The sequence below is a fragment of the Leuciscus leuciscus genome (genome assembly GCF_965113295.1).
Source record: "Leuciscus leuciscus genome assembly, chromosome: 2".
NCBI classification, from domain to species: domain Eukaryota; kingdom Metazoa; phylum Chordata; class Actinopteri; order Cypriniformes; family Leuciscidae; genus Leuciscus; species Leuciscus leuciscus.
The window spans coordinates 27,805,435-27,828,653 of NC_138726.1; the positions used below are offsets into that span (position 1 = coordinate 27,805,435).

The 23,219-nt window shown below is 42.0% G+C and overlaps 1 protein-coding gene across 1 annotated transcript in view; it reads left to right on the forward strand.

The window, feature by feature from the left end:
* The window catches only part of LOC309492798 (neural-cadherin), a 290,251-nt gene that overhangs the window by 195,773 nt on the left and 71,259 nt on the right, over positions 1-23,219 (forward strand). Inside the window, exons 19-21 of the mRNA XM_082161808.1 lie at positions 1,466-1,559; positions 2,671-2,855; positions 18,523-18,749. Of these exons, the coding sequence (XP_082017934.1) occupies positions 1,466-1,559; positions 2,671-2,855; positions 18,523-18,749 (506 nt within the window). The remainder of the gene's footprint in view (positions 1-1,465; positions 1,560-2,670; positions 2,856-18,522; positions 18,750-23,219) is intronic.

The following is a 23,219-nucleotide window of genomic DNA, read 5'->3' on the forward strand; positions in this document are numbered from 1 at the left end:
TGCCTGGCAACCGCCAAATCTAGACTCGTCCATAAGATTGGCAGACAGAGAAGCGTGATTTGTCACTCCAGAGAACACATCTCCACTGCTCTAGAGTCCAGTATCGGTGTGCTTTACACCACTGCATCCAGCGCTTTGCATTGCACTTGGTGATGCAAGGCTTGTATGCAGCTGCTCGGCCATAGAAATCCATTCCATGAAGCTCTCTACGCACTGTTCTTGAGCTAATCTGAAGGCCACATGAAGTTTGGAGGTCTGTAGCTATTGACTTATGTGCGCCTCGGCATGCGCTAACCTCCCTCTGTGATTTTACGTGGCCTACCACTTCGTGGCTGAGTTGCTGTCGTTCCCAATTGCTTCCACTTTGTTATAATGCCACTAACAGTTGACCGTGGAATATTTAGTAGCGAGGAAATTTTACTAATGGACTTATTGCACAGGTGACAACCTATCACGATACCACGCTTGAATTCACTGAGCGACCCATTCTTTCACAAATGTTTGTAGAAGCTGTCTGCATGCCTAGGTGCTTGATTTTATACAACTGTGGCCATGGAAGTGATTGGAACACATGAATTCAATGATTTGGAGGTGTGTCCCAATACTTTCGGCAATTTTGGCAATTTATTCCTGTGACTGCAAAGCTGAATTTTCAGCATCATTACTCTAGTCTTCAGTGTCACATGATCCTTCAGAAATCGAATCTAATTCTAATATGCTGATTTGCTGCTCAATAAACATTTAGTATTATTGTCAATGTTGAAAACAGTTGTGCTGCTTACCTGTAGAAACTGATACATTTCTTTCAGGAGACTTTGATGATTAGAATGTTCGAAAGAACAGTATTATTTTTCAGTAATTTAACGCCATTGGTTGCCATGCCTCAGGACATTGTTCACTTGCTTTATTTAAAGACATTTGTTCTTTGTCCTTAAAACGCTCTTGTGTGTAGAATTAATTTTGCATCTGATCCCAAGCCTTCGTTAATAATTCCAAAATGTCACTTTAGAGCTAGTAATGGAGGCTTGAGCCATTGATATGCTATGAGAAAAAGAGAGAGAGAAAGCTATTAAGCGTGTGAATTACCAGAGTCTAAGCCTCTCTTAACAGTATTTGGCAGCAGCATCTCTTCTAATTTTCTACTAAAATTTACCTGCTTCAAAAACAGTGATTGAGAAATGGACTTTGGAAAATAATTGTACACTTTAAAATACTTAAGTGCAATCTTAATCAAGCATTTAACAGCGCCGTTGTGTGTGTGTGTGTGTGTGTGTGTGTGTGTGTGTGTGTGTGTGTGTGTGTGTGTGTGTGTGTGTGTGTGTGTGTGTGTGTGTGTGTGTGTGTGTGTGTGTGTGTGTGTGTGTGTGTGTGTGTAAATAAATGCACAAGCATGCATTTATACACACTGTATACTGTACCACACCTGATGCACATGCAATGTTTTGACAGTCTTTTTTGATGACAGGGAGAATGCCAACCAATGTGCTGGGGAAGGTTTACTCACCAGATCCTGATGACTGGGATAACAAGACGTATGTCTTCGAGGGACATGTTCCTAGGTGACACCCCCCACCTCTCTCTCTCTCTCTCTCTCTCTCTCTCTCTCTCTCTCTCTTCTTCTTCTTCTCTACTCCACTTTGTTTCTTTCTCCTTTTCCTTTCTATCCACATCATTACATCAGCCCTCCACCTTGTTAACATGTTTATACACATCTCCCTGCACTTTCCTCTCACACATTTCTCCTGCACCCTTTGTGTTATTTAATGTCTGGTTAGCTTAATGTCTAACCCTTCTTTCTTACATCCCAGCATCTCTCTTCCTCTCATGCTCTTCTCTATTGATGTTGTGCCCTATACTGGAGAGGCGTATACAATGATAAGATGATCCTGACAGGGCCAGCTTTGAAATGTCATGAGCACACAGGCACCTGAGCTCTTGCTCTCTCAGAATCTCCAGTATATGCAACATAATGTAAGTGTCTTTGAGAACGAGAGAAAAGGGAGAGAATGCATATCAGAACTCCATTAGGACAGATGTGAACAAAAATGAATGATTAAATTGAAGCTTAATGTGTTAGTCTTAACTTTGTAACTGGAATTTTTGTGCTTCCATGCTCCCTGTAGATTTTATTTACATGTGTACATTCAGCAAGTTTAAGTGTAAGTATTTGTATATGTAAAGGTGGGGTCAGAAGTGGACTTATAAATTGTGCTGTTCAATTATACAAAGCCGCTGAGTTCAGATTGGTTTATTTTGCGGTCAGTGAAATATATATTTCAGTGCCGTTCATCTGCCATTCACAATTTGTTGCAATATGCTAGAAGAGGAAACTCTCAGAACCCTAAGGATTCACACTGTTTTTCATTCTCTGGTTTTTCCATTCCATATCCCAGAATAATCTCTCAGCATTCACTCAAGCCACAGTTCAAATGACAATGAATTGTGTTGGTTGCTCTGTTCATTTTATACTTTGGCTTTTTTATTGTTTATATATTGACTGTTTGTTTTTTTTGCAAGGTCTTCAATGCAAATATATTAGAGTTATATATTTTGTATAAAAAAAGAACAGTAAAAAAATATATATATACTGTATATAGAAGATAAAATAAAAGATTATGGTATCCGATCAGACAATCAATATTTGAATCCTGTTATTTTTCCTACCTGCAGTTATTTCATCCTGAACAAGCGGACAGGGTTTCTGATCATAAAGGAGAGCGCCCCTTCTGGGAGTTATGACTTTCAGGTTCGAGTGTCAGATGGGGTGTGGCCAGATGCCGTCTCTAGCGTGAAGGTGAATGTGAGAGAACTACGGGACGATGCCATCTACAACTCAGCCTCTCTGAGATTAGCAGGTACGGGTGATATTCACCGAGTGACATCATGTCATAGTGTTGTGAGACGTTGAAACATTAATCAGTGCTAATTTTACACTTCTTGAAATTCTTCTCTTTTTCTCTCCCCAATTATCTTCAAATTATTCAGCTAAAACCTCATACATACACACTTAAAAATTCATTACCTTTAGTTAAATTAATTAAATAAAGTTTTTACACACAATTTAATTTAGTTCATTCAAAATAAATCAGTGTAGTTGGATCAAGAGAATTCAGTTGATTTAGGTCAAATTAATTTACTCTAGTATGTTTAAAATTCAGAAACATTACAGAAACTCTAACACAACTGAACATTAAACACTAACATAAACTAACAGCATCTTTCCCTTTGCTGAAAAACACATAAAATAATACTTTAACCACCAAATTTTCTCCCCTAATGCAGTCCCTTACAAAGCATGCTGGTAACTACAGATCCACTGCCTAGTTAGTTATGTCAACAAAAATGATTAATGTAGTTTTAACACAAATTAAGTAAGTAAACTTCAGTTTTGAATATATTAGGTTGATTGAACACATATTAAGTTGTGACAAAATGTTAAAGGGGTCATATAATGGTACATGCACTTTTACAAGTTGATTGTACTGATTTTTTTTTTTTATCTCCTTATATGTTTTCCCCTGTCTCAAATCGAGCCGTCTGACCGTGTGACGTCACAAGGTTGGACGCCCCTCCCACGATTGTTAATTGACAGCAGCATTTCAACACAGACCCGCCCTGAGCGAGCTGTCATCATAGTCCGCCATTGTTTTAATTTAATACTGTGAAGCTGCTTTGATACAATCTGTATTGTGAAAAGCGCTATACAAATAAACTTGACTTGACTTGACTTGACTTGACTTGACTTGACTTGACATAAGGATTTAATCATTTATAGCATTCAATATCAGTTATGGTGCCATAATACTTACATACTGAATTGTTATTTGTCTTCTTGCACTTATTTGCATATTGCATTGTGATTGGTCTTGTCTCATCTCTGCATCTGTTGATCTGTCTTTAGCTGTCTTGATTCTGTAGAAGCACAGAAGCTCTGTTACGCTTTGGTACTCATGCACAGTCAACAAAAAACAAGATGCAAGCTCAGTTTCATGACAACTGCACCTCTGATGCAGCAATTAATTTGTGCAGAACTAAAGCCTGATACCGAATCTTAACTACTATACTGTACCTCTATCCTTTTGCATTTTGCATCCTTAAATGCAAAAGGAGTTGTATATAGTAATGCAGCTATATACTACTTCCAAGGCTCTTAAACTAATTTGACTCATAATGAATGGCACTCTGTATACAGCACTGTCCAGGCGTAAGCCAAGTCTGTGTCCAATGCTTATTTTATTCAAAGACATTAAAATAGTTTGATGAACTGGAATCAGGATCTGTGTTGATTGTGTGCCGCGTTGTGGCAGTAAAACTTGTGGGCAATATTGAATTTGGTGACATTACAACAGCCAGCATTTTAATGAAAACAAGACTGAGCTGAAATGAAATGGACTAGAGCTGAGGATTTTGTAGTTTTAAGACTATTAAAGTGGGGGAAAGGCCTTGTGGGAGATGGAGAGACAGAATATAAAATGTAAGCCAATAGCAAACTCATAAGCCAATAAAGAGATTTTTCTTTGATTTCAGCCGTGCAACTGAATTTGTTGCAGGCATGAAACAACAGCAAGCTGTTTTCTGCTGTCTGTGTTTATTAATGCTCATTGTGACTTCACAAATACCTTCACAAATTCCCTATGACCACAGTGTGTATGTAAATACCTCTCTTATCCATAATCTCTGACAATCCCTAATTGAACCAGGGTTATGTGTGGCATTAAAAAACAATCAGTTTTTTTTTTTTTTTTTTTCATCACTTAATCTACTGGTGCAATTATATATTTGTCCCATATTTCTGTTTAGTCTTTAAACTAAATAAAAGTTACTATTTACTCCTAACCCTCCAGGGTGTAGTATTGCCTAGTTGGAATTAAAAAGACATCTCAGGTTAGGGCTGGGCGATATGGCTGAAAACTGTATCACGATATAAGTGTTTCATCGGTCGATATCGATAATTGATTTTATGACCTATTTAAAATAAGGAGCAGGAGAAAATTTAATTACATTTAAACATTTTTATTTTAAACTTAACCTTCCTCTGATTATAATCCCCTCAGTTATAACGGCAGACATTTCAACACAACCATGGAAAACACTCAAATAATTCAAATGTAAACATAAGTCTAAAATCACAATGAACACTTAACAATTATCTCTTAACATTAAGGTACAAAATTAAAGAATATGTAAGAAACGCTTAATAAAGTGTAATAAAATAGTGCAAAGTGTTAAATATAAACATAGAGAAACCTGAGAGGAACTATTTTCTGCAAGTTTAGTGCTAGAAAGTTCACTAGCTGATTCACCTTCTGGTGAATAGAGTGTTTTAAAATATGTGCAGTGTTTTGTAAACATTGGAGAAATTAAAATAAAACTGAGGTAGACTTTACATCTGTAACATAAAAAAACAAACCTGATACAGTACAGTAACATTGATTGAAATATAAAACCAGCATAGAAATATGAAAAAGTAACTCTTCAAGTTATTCTTACTCTAAACATACTTGAACTATTCAAGTATATTTTCACTCCAGGTTTTGTGCTAGGAACACCAGCTGGTTGACCTTATCTGGGTCTAAAGCTGCCCTGGTGCATTAACAATATTACCCCCAGTACTAAAAATTCTTTCTGAGGGGGTGCTGGTGGCTGGGACGCACAAGTACTTGTTCGCCAGCTGAGACAATCTGGGAAAGTTGTGTTCCTTGTAGCCTCCACCAGTCCAGAGGTTCAGACTCACTGTCTGCATCAGGGTACATCAGGTACCTTTCCAGCTCACTCTCCACTTTATGTTTTTCAGTGAGAGGCAAAGCATTCTCTTCTTGACACTGTTTTTTGAAGAAGCTCCCAAATGACTTGCGTTGCTTCTTCATGCCCAGTGGCAGAGGTGGTCCACTGGCAGCTCCTCCTTCTGCACCTTGGTCTGCTGCTCCCTCAGAAGGCCCTGCCTGTGACTGGCCTTGGTCTTCATCCATGATCTCAGACACTGCTCTCATTTGAATGGCCCCTACCTTCTCTGGTCTGGTGTATTGGCCTTTAAAGGGTCATGAAACCCTAAACCAAATTTTCTGAGATTTTAACAGAGTAATATGTGTGTTGAACACCACTGAAGACAATATTAGCATCTGTTAGATTTAATAGTAGGGGGGAAATGGTTAAATTTTAGTTTTTTTCTGCTATTTTTATCTTCTGGGTTTGGCAGAGCACTATAGTACTTTGATGACTCATCGGTGTCTCATAATTATTAATGTAACTGAGTTTTCTTATCCAATGAGAAGACTCTTTCTCTTAATTATTCATGACACCACGTGGATCTTTCCAATGACAGACATGTCAAACTGTGATATTGCGTAGTAGATGAGAGAGGCAATGATGGGACGCGCGTTTGTTTTCGTGGTGCAAAAGTTCCAGTGCATCTTTCTCCGCGATGCTGCCAGGGCTAGACTCTGGCTGTGGGCGGTTGGTTGGCCATCAACCACGGACACATCTAAACTATGTGTGTGTAGCAACCATTCAACTGGAGAATGGTGGACTTCGGCCTTGTACACCAATGCAGGTTGCGTCTTGCGAGTGATGCGGTCCCGAGGACTTTTCTATCGCTTCAGAGGTGTGTGTGTGTGTGTGTGTGTGTGTGTGTGTGTGTGTGTGTGTGTGTGTGTGTGTGTGTGTGTGTGTGTGTGTGTGTGTGTGTGTGTGTGTGTGTGTGTGTGTCTAAAATGTAACCCTGACCATTTACTTGACTTTTGTTAAATAATCACTCGTTATTAAAATGTTTATATTTCGATAATTGCAGATGGGTTAAAAGGGAAAGGGAGAACAGAAAGGGAGTCTGTGAACTCCAGGAGAGGAGTTAAGGCCGCATGCATTGACTCAAGGACGTCAATATCATGCCACGTTGGGATCAGGTGCCTGTTGTTTTTGAAGATTGAGTCATGTCAGTGTGTAAAGCTTTCATAGATAATAATAATATAATATAATTATATAATCTCAATTTATTGGCTAATAAAATCAACATAGGAACCAACATGGATGACGAGCATTAAAATTACAATGCTACTCACCAATAGCAGAGTGCAAACGATGACCAAAACACTGCAGCTGTGTCAGTTGTTCAGTGAAGTCGCCTTCACTACATTTGCCCCGCTGTCTGTGGTGATGCACACCATTTTGTCTTCAATCACTCCAGGACAACAGTGCCTCCTTCAAGCCTTCTGCCTATCACTTCTCCTGTGTGGTCTTCGGGGAAATATGCAATCTCAACGCATCTGGTTTTCAAAACCCATTTATTGTCTTTGAAGTGAATGGTCAAGCTAATGTATGGCTTAGAAGTACGGCTTAGGTTAGAGGTTGTTGCAAAGTACTTGGCTGATAATATTTCTTGCTGCACAGATTCTTTGCACATTACATACAGCTTGGGAATGGCAGTCTTAGAAAAGTACTTTTGGCCTGGAAGAACATAGCGTGGGTCAAGCACGTGAATGAGATTTTTATAACCTGGCTTCTCAACAGTGCTCATCGGAAGCATGTCTTTGGCTATATGATATGCCAGTGCCTCCGTTATTTCTTTGTACCGTTTAGATGCTTTGTCTTAAGGCACTGATGCAGAGTACCTATCCATGGTGGTGTGCTGCTTGTGCGGTGTTGCTGCTGCAGATGTTATTGGATGTTGCTGGCGAATATGGCTGTGCTCCAAAGGGTGAGCGTGGCTAAGGTGGTAAAACAAGTTTGTGGTATTACCAGTCTTGGTGGGGACTACGGTCTTGCATAATTTGAGTGCCTCATCCCCGGGATTTCCAGTTACGAGGAATTGGTATCGTTAGTGGTTTTGTTAAAAAAAAAAAAAAAAAAAAAAAAATATATCAAAATAAGGCAGATGTTTATGAGTTTTCAATAAATAAATAAATAAGTCAGCTCATAACTCTGTTGAATAAAGAGGAGCTTATAAAAGGAGGTTTTATATAATGCTGCTGCTAAGTTAAATATTACTGGCCAGCCGAACATATATGAGAGTGAAAATATAAGGAAAACTCTATATCTCAGCCTCCTCGTCGGGGAGTGCCGTTTTTTCCCTATCTCCACACTGAGGTGTCGAGATCGTGGAATAAACCGGTTTCTGTTTATGTGTTTTATCCCTAAACTTCTACTATAGTAATGTTATGGGTATTAAGTATCATGGTATGACAGTGCCTCGGGTTAAAGAGACGCTTGCGAGCTATCTCTCTCCCGTGTTGGCGTCATCATAACCCCGACGTTACCCACCAGCCACCATAAATAATAGATAAATATTATTAGGCAGCACTGGTAGGTAAAGTATATAAGCATGGATGAATGTGAGGATGTAAGAGCACTGACGCTATTCGAGAATTGCGTTGCGCAACAGATAAACTATACCGGGGAGGGACGGTTTCGAGAAATCGTTTCTCCTCTGTGTCCTCTGGGTGGCGACTCTCTGAGGAGGGTCGCAGCGCTGCCAGTTCGGTTGTTTCCTGCTGGTGGCCACGGAGTGATATATTTTTATATATATATATATATATATATAGTTTTTCTGATGTAAAGAAAAATTAAGATAAAATATGTCTTTTCTTCTGGACGCTCCACTTTAAAAAAAACGAAGAAATAAACTCTTCAGCGGCGTTCCAAAGGTTTCTTCCTCACCGATCTAACGTTCCTGAGACTGCTGGGCGGGAGCAGTCTCAGCATACTTAAGCTCCTCGCAGCATAGAGTGCGGCAAAACAAGGATTCACCAGTCGGGCTCATCCACAATCGATGGGGACCTGGGTGGCGGTCACAGTCTAGCCAGTTAGAGATATGCAAGATCTGAGGACTGTTTTATCTCTAAAATAGCTAAAAATGGAAGAAGCCCTGACGCCGAGGCTGCAGGCTTCTGAGGGTGGTCCCCTCCGGGGTAGGGACGGTTTTGAGAAATCGTTTCTCCTCAGCGCCCTCTGGGGTGCGACTCTCTGAGGAGGGTCGCAACGCTGGCTGTTCGGTTTTCCTGCCGGTTCGCCGTTTCAGGACACCGAGGTGTCAGCGTCCCCAAACGATCCTCTGAGGAGGGACGTAGGAACAACGCTAGTTAGAGGTAGGCAAGATCTGAGGACTGTCGTTATCTCTAATAAAACTTAGACAAGAAGTCCTGACGCTGAGGCTATCAGGCTTCTGAAGGTTCCTCCGGGGCAGGGGCGGTTTTGAGAAATCGTTTCTCCTCGGCACCCTCTGGGGTGCGACTCTCTGAGGAGGGTCGCAGCGCTGCCAGTTCGGTTGTTCCCTGCCGGTTCTCCGTTCAGGGCACCGAGGTGTCAGCGTCCCCATACGATCCTCCGAGGAGGGGCGTAGAATGGTCAGTTCGGTTGTTCCCTGCCGGTTCGCCGCTTCAGGGCACCAAAGTGACTGTTCAACCAAATCCAGAGGCCAGTCTCGAGAGACTGGTTCCCCTAGTAGAATTTCTGGCAGCGTGGAAACTACTGCCACATATTTCTCAGTGGGTCCTGCACACTACAGAAAAGGGTTTCAGAATTCAGTTCGGTTCTCGTCCGCCCAGATTTCTAGAGGTCCTCCCCACAGTGGTGGACCCTGAGCAGGCTCTGGTTATGGAGCAGGAAGTACTGACACTTCTGCAAAAGGAGCTATAGAAGGGGTTTCTCCTCCCAGCAGACAGTCAGGGTTTTACAGCCGTTACTTCATTGTTCCGAAAGAGGATGAGGGGTTGCGTCCTATTCTAGGCCTGCATCAATTAAACAGCAGGTTTCAGAATCAGGTTTCAGAAAAGTTCAAAGTATGCTTACGCTAAAATGATTGTGTCACAGATTCAGTCCGAGGACTGGTTTGTCACAATAGACTTGAAGGACGCTTACTTATCTATCCATCCTCATCACAGGAGGTTCCTGAGGTTTGCTTTCGGGGGCGAAGCATACCAGTATTGGGTTCTTCCCTTCGGCCTAGGTTTATCACCCCGCATCTTTACAAAATGCGTGGATGCAGCTCTGGCTCCTCTGAGACTCCAGGGCATTCGCGTATTATACTTTATCGACGATTGGTTGATTTTAGCTCAGTCCGAGCAGTTGGCAGTTCGGCATCGAGATGTCGTTCTGTCTCACATAAAGAGGTTGGGGTTGTGGCTCAACGCCAAGAAGAGTGTGCTCTTCCCAGCTCAGAGGACCACTTTTCTGGGTGTTTAATGGGATTCGTAAAGGGGGTAAAACTAGGCCAGTCACTCACTGTGAAACAGTTTCAGAGACTGTTGGGGCTCATGGCAGCTGTGTCCAACGTAATCACTTTTGGCCTTTTGTACATGAGACCTTTGCAGTGGTGGCTCAGGATCAAGGGGTTTTCTCCGAGGGGAAATCCATTTCGCACGATCAAGGTCACGCGGCGATGCCTTCGTGCCTTGGTCATGTGGAAGAAACCTTGGTTCCTCGCCCAGGGCCCAGTGCTGGGGGCTTCTTGTCGACGCGTAACGCTTTCGACGGATGCTTCCCTCACGGGATGGGGGGCGGTCATGAGTGGCCGCTCGGCGAAAGGTCTTTTGCAGGACCATCAACGTTCTTGGCACATAAATCGGCTAGAAATGATGGCGGTATTTCGAGCTCTCAAATACTTCCTGCCAGACCTGAGAGGTCACCATGTGCTTGTCCTTCCGGACAACACACTGATGGTCTCGTATATCAGAGCAGATATCCTGTTGAGGCAGGGGCTGAGGCCCGGGGAATGGGGACTTCACCCCAAGGTGGTGGAGCTCCTTTAGGAGAACTTCGGTCAAAACTCAAGTCTACCTTTCGCATCGTTTATACAACGCATTGCCCATTTGGTTCTCCCTGATGCATCCAGCTCTGCTTGAACTGGATGCAACATATTAGGTGTGGTTGAGGCTACACCTGTACGCATTTCCCGATATCTTTGCCCCCGGGAGTTACTCTCATCTAGAGTTATGGATACTGTGGGCTCGGTCTCTGAGGGGGCCCAGCTCATAGATTCAGGTCTCTCGACTGAGGTCGTGGAGACCATACTCCAGTCTAGAGCTCCCTCCACGAGAAGACTGAATATGCATTGAAATGGAAACTGTTCTCTGCCTGGTGCGGAGAATGCCTTCTGAATCTTGCTATCTGCCCTATGGTACAGTACTTGATTTCTGCAATGAATGTTTCTTTGCTGGGTTATCTCTGAGGAGAGATCCTTATTTCATCTTCTCCGTGGTACTTGAGGCTGAGGCCTGCACGTACTTGGATTTGCACCTGGTATGGTGATAGTCTTTCCTCACCCCTTGCCGGGTTGTATTCCTACTAAATTTGTGGGTCATTTGTGCTGCAGGCCTTCTGTCCTCCACCTTAATACAAGCCAGATCAGGAAGAACTTAATCTGTTTTGCCCTGTCCGGGCTCTTGGATGCTTATGTCCACAGAGCTGCCCTGTGGCATATATATAAGAGCAGTTATTTGTCTGCTTCAGGTTACCATAGATAGGTTGCCCTGCATCTAAACAGATAATGAGCAAGTGAGTAGTTGAGGCTATCTCACTTGCTTATGAAGCGACCGGACAGCCTTCACCTTTGGCTGTCCCGGCCCATTCTACCAGGAGTATGGCTGCCTCTAAGGCTTTATTATCAGGAGTTTCACTCTATGACATCTGTAATGCGGCAGGCTGGTCCTCATCGCTTACATTTGTTAGATTTATGACTTGGACCTAGGCTCCACTCCAGGGCCTAGGGTGCTTGTTTCCTAGTGTGCGCATGGTCTTCATACAGAACAGGCATTTGTCATATGGCGTAGTGGGTATAGGGTTCCCACCGCGTCTTGACGCAGCTCGAGTTCCCTTGAAAGGGAACGTCTCAGGTTACGTATGTAACTATATATAATATACTACTATATATAATGACTACTTCAGTAGAATAATGACTACTTCAGAAAACCCAGCACAATAGGAACTACCAGGCAGTGACATAAGTGTACGCTGAAATAAAGTTTTTCACCTCAGAAAGACGGACTTTCTTGTCCTGTCAGCCGTTATCCTGTTCTCGTAGCGCACACTCTTCAATTGCACGCGCAAATGTGGCGGCGCGCGCTGTATATCGCCTCACTGTATATAAAGTGCAAAAGAAACTACGAGCATGCAACACCGTTACGTTGTATATTACACGAAATAAAAGTAATGCAGGTATGATTTTCATTCTATTCGCCAGGAGCAGTTTGCATGTTTCATTAACAGTTATTGTTAATATTGTGTATTCACCATGGTAACTGTCCTTTCCATATTAACCCCAAAATGCCACTATTTTTCTTTGTGTTATTTTTTATATTTTTAAATGACTGTAGTGGCTCATACCAACATTGTATTAACAAAAACTAGTTTGGAACTGCTATTTAATAGCTTTAGCATAATGTTTATTTATTAGTAGGCTACTAGTCTTTACTATTAGTCATATTCTTACAATTTATGTTTAATAAAGGGGAAAAGTACTTGTGTGTGTTAACAAATTTTGTGTAAACGTGTTATAATTTGCCTATATAATATATACGTGTATATGTATGTCTATGTATATATATATGTATATATATATATATATATATATATATATATATATATATATATATATATATATATATATATGCAAATTAGGACATGTTTAAACAAAATTTGTTTATATATATTCAATGTAAACTTTGATAATCATAATTAATAAATGGCAATTACAATTCGAAGGGAATAATCAGCAATTATGATTTTTGTAATAATCGTGCAGCCCTAACTTAGGTGAAGAAACCTGTTTATTATTTATTCATTTGATTTTGCAACTGTTCACTGATATGCCTACTGGCAATATTAAAGCGGTTTAAAACGTATCCCCTTAAAACGCTATTGGTCTCGACTATTTAAAAAGGTATATGACTTGGCCTAAAAAAAAATTTCAGTCAGAAGAATTTTTTTCACTTTAATCCCTGCGACTCGTCTTTCCATTGGACTGATTATACACGTGCTTCACGACGCAATCACGCAGGGCGTTCCCACCCTCTCAGGGAACCAGGGTTACCTTACGTAACCTGAGACGTTCCCTGAAAAGGGAACTAGATGCTGCATCGGACGTTACAGTGATTTGGGAATGCTTCTGTGTGACCGTCTTCAAGCACGTGTGAAATCAGTCCAATGGCGTGATGGAACGTCATAGGCAACCCCAGCGTGGCTGCATGCGTGCGGGAAAACCATAGCATACAGTGTATCATTTCTTGAGACTCAAACAGATCAACTTCCGCCTGGCCAAATTCCCTCCAGATAAGCTTGGGACAAGAAACAAGATTTCCTCCACATGACCAAGGAACGAAGGCATCTGCATAACCATGATCATGCAGAATGGGTTTCCCCTCGTCAAAAACCCCTTGGTCTTGAGCCACCACTGCAAGTGTCTCATGTACAGTAAGCCTAAAGGTATCATGTTGGATTCAGCTGCAATCAGACCCAACAGTCTCTGAAACTGTTTGACAGTGAGTGACAAGCCTACTGTAGCTTTATCTTGTTCACGGCTGCAAGAATGGAATCGATATGAGCAGGAGAAAGACGTGCCTGTATCATCGTTGAATCCCATACCACGCCTAGAAAATTGGTTCTCTGTGCTGGAGGAAGAACACTCTTCTACAGCCTTAACCCCAATTCTTTCATATGGCCGAGAACAACATCTCAATGCCAAGCCACCATCTGCTCTGACTGAGCTAAAATCAAACAATCGTCTATATAGTTTAATACGTGAATGCCCTAGACTCACAGAGGAGCCAGCGCTAAATCCATGCATTTCATGTAAGTTTGTGGTGTCAATGCTTGGCCGAAAGGAAGAACGCAATACTGGTACGCTTTGCCCCCTAAAAAGGGCACCTGAGGAACTTCCTGTGTTTAGGAAGGATGGATATGTGCAAGTATGCGTCCTTAAGATCTATAGTGACAAACCACACACAATATTCTTCAATGTCAACATCTTGAACTTGAATATTTTGACTGAGCAATTTGAAAGGTGCAAATCTAAAATTGGACGCAACCCCCTATCCTTCTTTGGAACAATACAATTCCAGCTGTAAAATCAGGACTCTCACTTGGGTGGAGAAACACGTTCTATGGCCTCCTTGTCCAAGAGAGTTTTTACCTCTTTTTCCATTAGCAGAGCCTGCTCGGACCAGCCACTGTGGGCAAGACCCCGTTGAAACGATGCGGACAAAAACTGAATTGAATTATGTAGTCTTTCTGTACCGTTAACAGGACCCATTGTGACACATTTGGCAGAAATTCCCATGCTGCTAGATGGGTCTACTAAGGGAATCAGTCTCTCGACACTGGCCTCTGACATATTTCGAGTAGTAAGATTGGCTGAAGCGGCTGACCGGCAGGGAACAACCGACCTGACTGCTGTAATAACCTCCTCTGAGGTTTTGAGTCTCCTAGTGCCAAGGCGGACACTGAGATATCGACTTGCTGGAAACCGCTGTGCCCCAAAGCACCTGAGGTGGTGGGGTTTGACAGAATGGCCCCCGTAGGGCACCAAGGAAGTAGGAACCAGATAAATAGGTGTGGACCACTTCCCTCATAGGACAAATTTAGCCACAGATACCTCTCCGTGGCCACCAGGGCTGCCATAGAGCGACCCATAGCTCTGGCCGTCTCCTTAGTGGCCCAGAGAGACAAATCTGTAGCCCGACACAGTCCGAACCGCGTCCAGACACAGGAATAATACAGTTTCTTATACGATTTTGACACCTTGGTGTGGAGATTGGAAAAAATGGAAGGCCCTGAAGTAGAGATTGCACTTTCGAGGGCAGAAAACGTTCATCCGTTTTACTGCCAGTTGATGCTTAATCTGGCCATGGTGCGAGTGACAACCTCGACCAGCTCCTCATAAGCAGGAGAATGAGATGGCGAGACCTCAAAATATCCTGCCTCGATGGTCAAAACAGAATAAAAATAAAGCAGAATAAACCGCAGTGCGTCCCGCAGGTTAAGGAAAAGAAAAGGATGAGCCTCTAACCCCTCTATGAGATCTATTTGCAAACCCCACGATTGCAACCGCCACTCTGCCTTGGCAGCAGTGGGGCCGGGACCGCGGTGAACGTGAGCCTGGGCACCCTCCTCGAAGAGTGCCCGGTGGGTGCGGAGCGTTGTCAGCGGCAGCCGCTCACAATGAGCAGAGTCAGACCCGTCAAGAGCTGACAGTTAACCCCTGCAAGAGCATGCTCTGCTCCCAAACAAACTATACACAAATGTATCTCTCTCTCTCTCTCTCTCTCTCTCTCTCTCTCTCTCTCTCTATATATATATATATATATATATATATATATATATATATATATATATATATATATATATTCAGTATTAAGGTAAAAATTATAATGAAGCGGTTTATTTCCCTGTAGCCCTGTCTCAACATGCGTTTCGTAATATTTACTGCCTCCTTGACATTTGAAATCCCATTTCAGGAGCAAATGTTGAAGGCAATGGAGAGTCGTAAGGCCTGTTTAATGCTGCTTCTTTGAGGTTATAGCTTGCTCTGTGAATCTTGGAAAGTGAACTGATTGTAAAGTAAAATATGAGGAAAAGTATGTGGAGACATCCTAGCTCCCATCCTAGCTCTTGGAGATAACCAAACACGTGCGCACAAACTCACACAAACTTATTCCCATAACCTCTGCTCTGCTAGTACACAAACAGGGCACACACACACACATTCACACATAAACTCCCACATTCTGCTGGACACACAACATGAAAAGCTTTTTGAATTTGAACTTTGAGGCTTTTGGCTGCTAAGCCAGTTTGGACTCATCTATAAAAAATTTAAAATGTTTTGATCCTCATCTCCCTTAACCCTGAGATTTCCACTGCTACGAAACTTTGTGGTATCAATAAAAAGAAAAATTGGAAAAATATTGGCATTCATTCAGTGGGATTAGCTCACCGATTCACAAAGACATATTGACCACCACACTGTTCCCCAAGCCACAGCTAAACTTCTGATTCAAGCTGTGTATGTGTGTGGTGTAAAGCAATAATTACAGGTTATAATGTCGGTTCTACCTTATCAATTCAAGCCTGAATCTGATCCGGAAAATGCAATGACCAAGCTGATCGATCAACTTTGCCAGTGCGACTGGACCAGATCGTATCAGATTGGTAAGGTTTTATTTCATTGGGGACATAATTACTGATTATAATGACTTATACTGTCTTTTTACACATTGCGCCTCGCTACGGGTGTGAGAACACTATGTAAACATAAAACTACGTCTGCATTTGTGATCGTAGAAACGACAAGCATAGTCAGTAGCAAATTCTTAAAATATGAAAACATACTTAATACATAGGCATGAATACATAGGCTGTTTGAGTCAGAAGCGCCAGAATGTACATGCAAAGATGGATTTGCCCCACTTTTTAGAATCAGCCTTTGTGCACAGCCAGCCTTGTACTCTCCAAGGTTCTGGAAACAGTCCTCTGAAAAATGCGCAGCACACAGTCGAAAATTATAGTTGTACTGTTCTGGAACAGTGTTGTAAATAAAGCTTAAGCACTGTTTTCTAATTGTGTCCTCTTTTGGAAGGCCAAACAAAGTAGTTTGGCTTTCGCAACGAAAAACAGTGTCCCCACGACATGGCGGCGCCGGCGGCAAAAATAATACAGCGAGAATAAAAGTTACACCTTCTTTCTTTGCATATAACTTTGGCCGGTGTTATGAAACTCTGCCTCCACACACTGACATAGATTTGTGGGGGTGTGTTTTAACAAAGCGTTTTAAGAAGGCGTGGCTGAGCCTAACTTTTATAAAGAATATCTCTTTGGGTTTGAAAACAAGAAATCGCATCATATGACCCCTTTAAAAAAAAATAAAGGTCCCCTTAAAATGTGTGTGTGTGTGTGTGTGTGTGTGTGTGTGTGTGTGTGTGTGTGTGTGTGTGTGTGTGTGTGTGTGTGTGTGTGTGTGTGTGTGTGTGTGTGTGTGTGTGTGTGTGTGTGTGTGTGTGTGTGTGTGTGTGTGTGTGTGTGTGTGTGTGTGTGTGTTTAACATCCAGAAAAAGTGGTAAGCACATCCATTGCTTAATGCCTGTGGGAATGGGAGCAGGTTTGATCTGGGCTTGGATCAAAGCCAGGCGTGAGGCTGTTTCCAGCTGTCATGATGAGTCTGCTCTTCACACACAGCTCCTGATGGGAGCAGACAGCCACCCTTCCTGCACCCCCAAAGTTAATCACAGTTTCCTTCCTTGCCACTACCTAAAGCTCCATGATTGACACTCTTCAAGCACTAATGATTATTTGTGCTATGTGCACATATAACTGAACGACTGCTGTAAGAGGGAGAATATAGGGCTTCAAGAGTAAGGACACAAACACAACTTATGCTATAGACTTTAGTCCAAATAGACACCATGTAATTTGACGCAAATTATAACAAGGCCTTTCCTTATGCCCTTTCAATATGTCGTGTACCTGGTGTCATTATTTAGCTGTCAAAATTGAAAATGCACATTTCCATACATTTTAAATGAATAACAAAAACCTTAGTAAAACACCACCATATGTAATGTGCTGACTGTAATTTCATCCCTCATTTTTATTTAACTTAAATTTGCTGTCTCCTCTGAGGTACATATATAAGATTACACAACTGAAACTTACACACACACACGTATTCTGAACTACTTTTCTGTTGCCTGTTTATGCCCACAACATTAACTCCTATGTTTCCAATGATTTCCTGAGGGTGAGGGGGTCACAGAGTAAAGTCACTGACAGCGAGTCCAAATCCATCTTTCCATGTCACTGTTGTCATTAAAACAGGAAAATCGCCCCCAATTTTCTCAAACATGCCCCTCTGCCTTTGTGAGTTGTGAAGTGTCAGTGAGAGTTATGACAGCCCTGCCACTCTCCAGCACTGGCCCCAAGGGACGCTGACTCAGCCTGGGGACAGACTGAGCTCAGCATCTCTCTCAGTTCGGTCTAACCTCTCCCCTGGGGCCGCTGTTCAACCACCGGCACAGTCCCAAACTGTAGGCTAAGCATCCCAATTAGAATAGTCCATTGGGTGTTAGAAGGAAAGCACACCTGCAGCACAGGAAAATCGATGGTCAGATGGTTGCTGAAGTGTCACAATTTGCCTGCCATGGCCAGCTTCATCATAACGTGCTGGGAACCGTGACCGTGAAGCACAGGCACCCATTACCATAGTGACAAAGACTTGCTGCATGCAGTAGTTGAAGCTGTCGCCCCAGACATTTTGACGTGGAATGTCAGATGGAGTTTGTGCAAACAGCTACTGAATGGTACTTACGTCACTTAATGACGAGGAGATGTTCTGACGAGGGAAAAACGTGACTTGTGACGTGACTTGTGACGTGACTTGTGACATGACGTGACGTGATTTTTCATGAGCTCTGGATCTCAGTTCTGTATTAAAAATGGTGCTGTTTTTTTTTCCATGCTCTGGAGTTCTTGTAGTTTAGTTCAAATTTATACGGTTCTGTTATCCTTATGTGTTGTGCATTTGTATGTTTGTGTCTCTGACAGACATCTCCGCCACAGAGTTTATGGAACGTCGTGGAAATCTGAAGAGCAGGTACGAGCTTCTGGGTGACTTCCTGTCAGACATGCTGTCAGTGGGGGCAGACGACGTCAACATTTTCAGTCTGGTGGAGGTGCGGGATAGGACTCTGGATGTGAGGTTCTCTGTTCACAGCGCACCGTTCCTCAGGGCTGAGCGAGTGCACGGATATCTTGCAGCTCATAAACAAAAAGTAAGGTTTGTCGGAAGCACATTGATATGGATATGCTCATATTTGTGTATATGCTCATATTCTTGTAATAAACCCAGGAATCACTCTAAATGCATGCACACTTCAATGTGGAATTACTGCAAGCTTTAACACAACTTACATCTACTTTCACTTATTCATAACGAAATTAAATCTGATGTATTAACCCATCCCTCTTTGTACCTTTTCAATAGCCTCTGACACTCTCTGACTCTCTTTTCATTTATACGACACATAAGCTCCATTCCCTTCTTAGAAAAGATTCACGGCTAAAAGTAAAGGAGATATGATGTGTATTGGAAATATTCAACATATCTAAATGCATCAATTTCCAACACAAAATCATTGATCAGAACCAATTATGGGGTGAAAAAAGGTTTGGAAATGGCTTGGAAATGGTGAGCTGAGATGGGGAAAGTAGTATTGATGGAGGCTAGAGTTTATTAATGATTGGAATTTTAATCCTCTGGAAGAAACTACTCAAAATGTTCTCTTATTCTCTTTCTCATTCGCTTCCCTTCAATTCAACTTGTTCCATTACTCAGAGCTAAAAGTTATGGGAGAGGAAAGTGAAAATTTAGGGAGTTAATTACAGATGAACTCGCTGATATGGAAAGTAAGTTACAGGTCTCCACCCATTGTAATTGGAGAGATTCCAAGACAAGGAATGGGAAAAAAAATTGTGAAATGAAAATTGCCACGGTTAAGGTACGTGCATTGTCAGGGTTTCCAGAGAGAACAGCCAGTGCATGTTCACGCATAGAACTATTGCCTCTGAATCTGATGTAATTGCGTTTTTCTATTTTCGGCTGGTATGGCGGCTGCATTCACTGCGTGTCGGAAGTGTCAAGTAGGGTGTGTGATGCTGTCTTACAAGAGAGCTGGAAGAAACGAGTCAGAACCCCCCCCCCCCGTTTGTCACTTTTAAATGATTCTTAATGCACTGCCATGATCTCCAGTACTCCTCTTTTTTCCCCTTGCTTTCCACCTCACTCCCCTGCTGCCACAATGCACACTTTGAAGAGCTCAGGATTCCCCCGCGGCCTTGCTGGAATGGGGGAAGCGGATTTTCGCAGTACACTGCTCATCTCCCAGGGGTGTGCCCTTCTATCTCGCCCCCTAACACCCCTTCTGCAATACACACAACTGAAGTGACACCCTGTGAAGTGTCAGATGCTTCACAAAAACACACACTGTTGCGTCAAGCTCGGAAACCAGAAAGAAATCACCCTGTGGTGATAGTGAGTCCTGATGAAAGACTAGGAGTCAATGATAAACAAGGAAAAAAGAAGCAAGGGAGGAAGAAAAAGTTTTCAGGGAAGCTTGTTATTTGTTGTGAAATTGGAGGGCGAATCGGTTCAAATGCTAAGCTTACATTTAGGTCTTTAGCAGACTAAACTAAACCTTTTTTGTAGCATTCTCGTAAGATTTACCCCTCAGAATAAACATACGCTGTACGTTCTAGAAATAGAGCACCTATAGTGAGCAGGTCAACACGCAGAAGGAACCAGTGAAGATGAACAAAGAATAATTAGAGCCATTCTCTACATTTAATCACATGCCAATGAATCGCCCGCTCTATTTGAGTTCACATTATAAAGTAGTGGAAATACAATTATTTTAAAGCTTTCAGCTGGATCTTCGCTGTCAGAGCCATTTCAATCTGGCCTTTCTCTAAAACACATCTCATCACCTCAGCTTTTGCAGAAATCTTCATAATTACATATCAAACACGAAGGCAGTGCGTTTTGCCTCGTTTTGTTTCGACTTTATTCAGGCAATTGTTGACTCCCGCACACCCACACTGTTTCTCTTGTTACTTTTTTTCTTTTCTTTTCAGAATAATTTTGAAATTACTTCTTGGTTTGTTGCATCTTTAAGTGCTATGTGGCGCAGCACCTCCCATCGATCCCCATTCCTGTTATTTTATGTGAATGTTTCTTCCATCAGGTTTGCTTTGGCAAAAGAAAACCTCTAGTTTTTCTTTTTGAAAGAAAAGCTCAGTCATCTGCGACGGTATCATGTGGATCGGTTCCAAACCTCACCATGCCTTTTGCTCACTCACCAAAACACCCTTTGGCGGTTGTTGAACTCCTTCACAAATCAAATGTTTAAAAAGCGTACACTGTTTTGAATCAGAAACATGAAAAGGCCACTGGTCCAATAGAAGGTTAGTGTCTGTGAGCGAGGAGCACAAAACAAACTCCAGTCCTCCCACCAGTTCATGTGTGTATGTAGATTCTGCTTTGTTTATCTCTTGGGTGTCATCCTGTGCTATCATTGAGCCTCTGTGGAGAAGTTTCCCTCAGGGAATTCTGGGTATTGTAGTTTCAGTCCCGACGGGCACCTCAGAGTGCCTCTGAGAAATGAGCTGACAGTACCATTGAGCAGGAGATGGGGAAGACATTCCACGCTCTCCTCCAGGAATAGGGACGGAGAGAGAGAAATAAACAGAGAGCGAGAAAGAGAAATGAGAGCGTCCAGAAGAAGGATTAGATGAGGGAGTGGGTGTATCTTCTCTACTGTGTAGGCTCCTGTTACCTGAGCCTAACTGGCTCATATAAACTAATGGCTTATTAGTTGTCTGTGCATGCAAAATGAAATGCGAGACCTCAGTGTTGCAGTGCTTAACGTCTGAGGTAATACATGCAAATCACCTCCTCAAGCAGGCGTGAACGTGGGAGTCAGACCTGAATGCTCTGTTGAGAATCCACATTGTGTGTGTCTGTAAAGACCCAGAACTATGAGAAGAGAAGGAGAGAGAGTCAAGTGTGTGTGGGTGAATGTTTAACACCAGGCATCTCTACGCTCTGCAGCTTTATATGCGTATGTGTGTGTTTGTGTGTCTTGAAAACAACAACTGGATCTGATCCACAGGGACTCTGCAGTGCAGTTAAGTGCATGAGTAGATCTGCAGTCAGTCAGGCACACACTTGAGATACACATGGACGCTGGAACCATTAAAGGTCAGTTAAGGAAATTCAATGAGTAATCACACTGATTTTGGTTATATGTTTAAAACTAAGCGTTATTGGTTTTAAATTCAGTGGCCCAGAAACATAGATTTATAAAAAAAAAATTACCGACTATGCTTCCACAATTGGATGAATTTACGGACCTTGTAAAAGACCTCTAGTGATTGGAAATTGTCTCTGTTGTATTTGAGCTGCAGGCAATGGTGTATCTTGTCACCATATTGGTTATATAGCAGTGCAGATTGGATTTTGGGTGTTCACTTAGTTACAGAAATGTTGTATAGTATAACAATTTAAATCTTGTAATTAATTAATTAATAATTGTTTTCACAATATAGAATTTTAATATTGGCCATTGGTTGGTTGTCAGCCATAAAACCGCCTTATCTTAATGGCCTTAATTTTGAAATCAGTGCATCCCTGTTTGTTTATTTTGAGTTGTCAGTTTGCTACCATCTTGTCCTGTTTAATCTCTAAAAAAAAGTTATTCTCTATGTGTTTTGTTCTGGTTAAATAAAGGTTAATAACCAACAAAAATAAATTGTACATGTCCACATTACATATGAACGCTGTCACTGTATGACCACCTCTCTTAATGTTTGCGCTGCTCTGTCCCTTCGAATGCCGCCCTGCATCTGGGCTCCCGATTGGAACAGGCATATGAGAGGAGTGGTACAGTACCAGACTGGGCTGGCAGAGTGTGATGAGGTGCATCTGAAGTTAATGGTGCCATTAAATGCTGAATGCACCTCTCCTCAATATACCCTTCTCGTCCCATGTGCATACGCAAAGGCTGTAAGGGAGGGCTATTAGTGCAAACTACGGCAGTCCCAATATGCGATTTTCACTACATAATTATTGTGGCCAAGAGAATCGACCATAATTATATTATCACTGTATATATCTACTGTTTCTTTTGTTTTCTACTTTTTAGCCAATGAATCACACTCAAAATAGGGAGGCAGAGAGACAGTTTGTAACCAACTGTACAAAAGTGTACAAAAATAACTTACTGTTGATCAGCTCTACCTGCAGTCTAAAGTGTCTTGCACCCCGACTTTAAAAAAAAACTTTTTTGGGGTCCTGGTTGAGTCTCGCTTTCGCCTGTCACCTCCTCTGACATGTTCATGGCCTCTGCAACATCATTTTCTTTTTTCGATTTTATGATGGGTGGTAACAATCGTTAAAGTGCAATACTGCCACCTACTATGTTGAGTGTCAACCATATAGTTACTGCTGCTGGATTATTAACGATATCATTGTATGTGTAGTATTAAGATATACATTTTTCATAAAAAAATTAAATAATAATTATCGACAATTCCAGTATATTGCATCAACCTGCAGCCCAGAAAGAAAGAACGCCTAGGCTTCCATTTCCTCAGAATGTCTGCAGGACACTCATCACTGCACCTTCAGTTCTCACACATATCCCCCCATACACTTTTTTTTTTCTCCTTTTTAATATTTCATGTCC